Consider the following 6,296-nt stretch of genomic DNA (forward strand, 5'->3'; position numbering starts at 1 on the left):
ATCATTATATTAATATAAACTGTATGTGCTCTGACCTGTTGAGAGTTTATAGAAATGGATCTCATTGCACCGGTGATAACCAGAAAATAATTCTTCGCTACTGTACTGGGCACCAGGTTGTTTGGGGGCACTATTAGGCAATAATCCAGCTCCTCCAATTACTACAAGATAGTCCTCCCCGTTCACTTTTATTGCTATCATGTCACAGTAGCGCTTCGTCCTAGGACCATGACTGCGAGATGTAGTAGGAGAGAGTTCCTTCCAATTGAAGGTATCAACATTAAAACTGTATAAAATACTATATAATAATTACTTATCATAAACTATCATGTTTACCTGTATAAATTATTATGACAACAGTCATAACGATTGCAATAGCCTCCAAAATAAAATATTTCCCTTCCAATGGCAGCAGCTGCATAGCCATCAGCACCCAGTGGAGGGTTACCAGTGGTGGGTTTCTGCTCCCACTTACCAGTCCTTAGGTGACACACCTCCATCACAGAACACATTGATTTCTTCTTTTCATTATTATGCACTTTAGGGAGATCAGGCTGGTACCCGGGCCCACCCCACATGTACAGGTAGTCTCCTACCCGTACAGTGGAGTGTCTGCACCTCTCCGCTGGTTGATAGTCTATAGATAACAAGAGGTAACAGTAACTGAATGATACACTAATAGTAACAACACACGAGTCATAATCACGTATAAACAAAATACTGACCTGGTGCTTTGGCTGCCATTTTGCTTGGAGGTACGCCCCTCTATGACATAAATTATGAAGGTGTGGCATTAACATTAAACTTCAAAAAATTAAACTAAGCAAAGAAACAAAATCTAAAAATGAAAATACATCACTAAGTTGACTACATCACTAAATGCTTTCATTCAATTCTTTTATAATGTCAGACATTGCTAGACGATCTTTGTAGTTCTCTATCAGACAACATTCAATGAGATTCTTCAATGTCGGCCTCTTGATAGCTTTAATCTGAGCCACTCTCTTTCCTACGTCTGGAAACTCACAAACGACCATCTCTATAAGGAGGACACCATAACTGAAGACATCCATTGCAGGAGAATGTTGATTTGGGTAGGGAGACTCTGGAGCTGAATAGACAGGATTACCAGGATTGCTTGTTCTAGCAAGAGGTTGGAGACTAACTGTACCGTAATCTGATACTTTAGCCTTCCAGGTTCCTCCTGTTATTTGAAGGAGTACATTGGCACTGCTGACATCTCTATGTAGTATAGGATGAGGCTTGAAGAGATGAAGGTAATTGAGAGCACAGGCTACATCTAAACTGATGCTCAGTATCGCAGGATAGGCCACTCCTCCACTCTCTAATTCCTTTCTTAGGCTCGTCGGCATTAGCTCTGTCAGGATGATTGGATTACCCTCTGTAGTCGCTCCTATGAACTGAAGGAGGTTAGGATGACGTATTTTAGAAGCAATATTCATTTCACGAGAGAATGTCCCAATGTTATAAGGAGAGATGATGACTTCATAGAGACACTTTGCAGCAACCTTCAGACCACGAAAACCGGCCACTTTCACCTCTCCCCATCCTCCTTTACCAAGGACTACCTCTGTCATTGTAATCTCTCTTCTATTCACTACCCAGGAAGACTCTGCCACTTGTATCTGCTCTTCAAGTTGTCTCTCTCTTTCTCGGAACTCTCTTTCTCTTTCCTCAAGCTGTTGCTCTCTTTCTTGAAGCTGTCGTTGAAGATCCTGTTCTCTTTGCTGGCCACCTTCTACTTGCCTTTGAAGCTGTTGCTCTCTTTCTTGAGATTCTCTCTCTCTTGATTGAAGTTGCTGTGCTTGTTGAAGTTGCCTCTGAAGATCCTGTTCTCGTTCCCTGCCCTCTTGAATTTCCCTCTCCCTTTCTTGCCCTTGACGCTGTGCTTGTTGAAGTTGTATCTCCTTTTCTTGAAGCTGTTGTTCAAGATCCTGCTCTCGTTCTCTGGCCTGATGAATTTCCCTCTCTCTTTCTTGCTGTATTTGTTGAAGTTGTCTCTCTTTTTCTTGAAGCTGTCTCTCTCTTTCTTGAGATTCTCTCTCTCTTGATTGAAGTTGCTGTGTTTGTTCAAGTCGCCTCTGAAGATTCCATTCTCTAGCCAGCCTCTCTCTTTCTTGTCCTTGTTGCTGTGCTTGTTGAAGCTGTTGTTTTCTTCTTTGAAGTTGTTGCTGTAGTCTGTTTCTAACTTGTTCCTTTTCTCTTCTCTCCTCCTCTAGTTCCCTTTCCCTTTCTTGTAGTACACGTGTCAGACGGTCTATTTCTCTTCTATCCTCAGGTTGAACAGGTTGAGATGCTACCCATAAATCCCATTCTCTTCTCCTTTCTTGTAGTTTCTCTTGATACTGGTCCAGAGGCAATATACTAGTAGACCAATCATTGATGTATTTCTTTGTGAAAAGGCCCAAGACTTTAGTTCCAAGGACTAACAAAAAAAGCAACATTGGCAAGTGAACATGTTAGAATTATTACAATCCTTGAATTAATGACAAGTATACGTGTACACGTACATGTACATACATGCATCATATCAGTCAGTGCATATAGTGTAAACTGTAAAGCACTGATAATTCATCTACATGTATGTAATTTATTTTAAAGCAAATCTAGTGAAATAAAAAGGCTACACAGTTAATTTATAATTACCGTATAGCTGGAAAAGTTTGCGGGAATTATACTTTGCGACTCTGTACCCATATAGCTAATTTTAATGTTTGTGGAATTTAATTTTGCTGGTGTAGGCGTGTACTGTTGATACACCCATTACTTATAATGCTTTGCGGAATTAAATTGTGCAATTTTATGATGAACAGCAAACAGCAAAATTAAATTCCAGCAAATATTTCCAGCTATATGGTATTACATGTATGTTCACTATGTTCAATAAGTACAAATTGTGTATCTTCAATACATTTGTAGTTACATGTACATGCACTCACTGAGTTCAATAGCTACTGGATCACTTATTGTAAAAAAGTCTCTCATTCCTCCAAACACAATTATCCAGTTAATGGTTGGAGTCACACTCAAAAGTGAGAGAGAGTGCCAGTATCTCTTAGTGACATTGGCTGGTATATTGACCTATAACACAAGATACCGTATAGCGGGTTTTTTTCGAGGATAATAAATTTCGCAAATGACCCATATCCGGAAGTTTGCGGAATTAATTTTTGCGAATTTCCACTAATCTGCCATCTTGTACCGTATTAAATTGATTTTCAAGAAATTTAATTTTGCAAATCATGAAAAAATCCACGAAATTCGTGAAATTTGTTATCCTCAAAAAAAAACCCGCTATACGGTATACATTTAATTTATAAATTAATGATTAATAATAATTAATTTCATTTTCTTATGTTTCCATCAATAAAAATGATTCTATTCCTCAATACTGTACTGCAAACCACACCCACAAACTATAAGCCACACCCTAAATCAATATAGTGTTGTATTATTAATGTAAACCATTCTTTCAGTAATTATTAATTGGGGCAAGCAAAAGCGAGCCTCACTAGTAAGACAAGAAACATCTGACTGGTAGGTAGGATTGTGTCTAACTATTATTAAAGTTAAATAGCCTAATCTTCATTGAAAGTGGCTGTGGTCACAATGAAATAAAATGGCGGCTATCAGCTTATTTGCAGCAAGATAAGGCCACTCTTGATAAGACTAAGCTGTTGTCCAATGACTTCTCTTGCAGCAAGGAAGGTTAGAAAACCAGATATACAATCTTCTTCCTTGACATAAAGGACTTTGATAAGTTAAATCACTTTAAAAGCTGCACAGAAGCCTGCACTCACTGCACAACACTAAGAACCGTATGTATAGACTAAGATTGTACTGAGCTTCTTCTGTTGGATATGATTTCTTCAGTAACTGTTTCTAACTATCTTTAATACTATAAGCAAGATATAACTTTAATTGCTGCATGCAGAGATTCCGAAGTGATTGAAAAACAATACATGTTAAACATGCAACTAAGATGACTCAGTGCATCAAGATCTACTATAAAATTGCTTTGCTTTCCCATACATGTAGATCATACAGCACATACAAGTAATCTATAGCTTGCTTTGGCTTGCCCCTTTAATGTTTTACATTCGTCAAGTTACATGTATTTACATTATACAGATTACTAGTACATAATAACAACCAGTTATGATGTATTGTTATTATATTATAATATACTTACCAGTTCCTTCCATGATTTATTGTTAATATCAAATATCCAAATATCATTAGTACAATATCCACCCACCACTAGTAGGTGTGGTCCTGAGCTAGTGTTAATCAATACACTGGAATGAGCACCTCTTTTTTTAGGCCATTGTACTGATCCTCCAGGATTAGATAACATTGAACAATCCTAAAATCATAAAATTTGATCATCATAAACCATACCTACACACTCAGTGTTATGAATAATAATACACACATACAATACATTATTAATTAATAATTAATGTAATTATACTAATAATACACTCACCACTGATGTATCAGTAAAATTTAGAATATATACATTGTTACTCTTTCCATTAGCAGTGTCACCTCCAAATAATATAGCACTGGAATTATTAATTGATGTTAAAGTGAATTCATCAATAGGAGGTGGTCTGTCTCCAGTGACATTTGGTGATATCCATTGTCCTAAAAATATCAATAATAATAATTAGTGTGAATGGAATGCATTGGGTGGAGCAAACTAGTTGATATTCCTTCATAGATAATAGAAAGGGATTGGAAACGGAAGCGTGGGCATAGGCAAACCTCCATTCATTTGTATTGTTGCTAAGTAAACAGAGGCGGGTTGGAATTTTTTGACAAATTTTGGAGCAAAAATCACAGATTTTATTGCTTTTATTTTGAATAACTCCATAAGGATGCCATTCATGCAAACAAAACTCACACATAATACTAACCAATGTTTATACTTTTTATTAATATAGTAAATAAATGCATGTGTTAGTAGCAGTGTCACTCTTTCACTAAAAATACCATCCTTTCCCATCTGAGACTCATGTTGATCTTGAGCTATAAATTAATGTACCCATTTTAAAGAGCTTGAAATCTCCTATGGAATGAGCTAACTTGCTTGTTGATACTATGATGAGCGAGTGTTTTACAACCAATAAAGTATTTCAGAAACAGGCGACTTTTTGCCTCTGTAAAGCCATTTTCCAAACAGCTATAGTGACACAAAGATTTTTGCAGGTAGCTCTAAACATTCTACATGTATCCCTATATATCATAAGTAAGCGGTATCCTATAGGGACACAAACTTTCTTCAAAATCCTTCCAAAGCAACTTCACCAATGGAGGAGATGGTAATACAATTAAAACACCGATGGTTGTCATGTGGTAACCCAACTCGCATTTCCTGTTGCTACGCCCCATTTCCAATCCCTTTCATTGACTCTAATATCTATGATTTATTTCATAATATTATCAAATAATTAGGAGTGACAACCATGAACAAACAAGCAAGCAATTCTCAATGCAACCAGTCTGAGTGGAGAACCACCAAATAACAATACTTCATTATATTAATATAAACTGTATGTGCTCTGACCTGTTGAGAGTTTATAGAAATGGATCTCATTGCACCGGTGATAACCAGAAAATAATTCTTCGCTACTGTACTGGGCACCAGGTTGTTTGGGGGCACTATTAGGCAATAATCCAGCTCCTCCAATTACTACAAGATAGTCCTCCCCGTTCACTTTTATTGCTATCATGTCACAGTAGCGCTTCGTCCTAGGACCATGACTGCGAGATGTAGTAGGAGAGAGTTCCTTCCAATTGAAGGTATCAACATTAAAACTGTATAAAATGATATATAATAATTACTTATCATAAACTATCATGTTTACCTGTATAAATTATTATGACAACAGTCATAACGATTGCAATAGCCTCCAAAATAAAATATTTCCCTTCCAATGGCAGCAGCTGCATAGCCATCAGCACCCAGTGGAGGGTTTCTGCTCCCACTTACCAGTCCTTAGGTGACACACCTCCATCACAGAACACATTGATTTCTTCTTTTCATTATTATGCACTTTAGGGAGATCAGGCTGGTACCCACCCCACATGTACAGGTAGTCTCCTACCCGTACAGTGGAGTGTCTGCACCTCTCCGCTGGTTGATAGTCTATAGATAACAAGAGGTAACAGTAACTGAATGATACACTAATAGTAACAACACACGAGTCATAATCACGTATAAACAAAATACTGACCTGGTGCTTTGGCTGCCATTTTGCTTGGAGGTA

General features: G+C 37.4%; 1 protein-coding gene and 2 long non-coding RNA genes across 3 annotated transcripts; all 3 read right to left on the reverse strand.

Moving 5' to 3' along the window:
* Positions 1–830: 830 nt before the first annotated feature.
* On the reverse strand, positions 831–2,333 carry LOC105313660 (probable serine/threonine-protein kinase drkD; the record flags this gene model as incomplete). Its single annotated transcript, XM_011407260.2, has 1 exon — positions 831–2,333. A coding segment is annotated over one exon (1,458 nt), but the record flags the coding sequence as incomplete, so codon positions are not given.
* Positions 2,334–4,230, reverse strand: LOC109584064 (uncharacterized). Its single transcript, XR_002185825.1, has 3 exons — positions 4,214–4,230; positions 2,961–3,102; positions 2,334–2,446 (listed from the first exon to the last, which is right to left on the reverse strand). It is a non-coding gene; the product is annotated as an uncharacterized LOC109584064 (long non-coding RNA).
* A 1,240-nt stretch (positions 4,231–5,470) lies between these two features.
* Positions 5,471–6,291, reverse strand: LOC109584063 (uncharacterized). Its single transcript, XR_002185824.1, has 3 exons — positions 6,264–6,291; positions 5,895–6,175; positions 5,471–5,844 (listed from the first exon to the last, which is right to left on the reverse strand). It is a non-coding gene; the product is annotated as an uncharacterized LOC109584063 (long non-coding RNA).
* Between the last annotated feature and the right edge of the window lie 5 nt (positions 6,292–6,296).

The sequence above is a fragment of the Amphimedon queenslandica genome, unplaced genomic scaffold (assembly GCF_000090795.2).
Source record: "Amphimedon queenslandica unplaced genomic scaffold, v1.1 AMPQUscaffold_13252, whole genome shotgun sequence".
Taxonomy (NCBI): Eukaryota; Metazoa; Porifera; class Demospongiae; order Haplosclerida; family Niphatidae; genus Amphimedon; species Amphimedon queenslandica.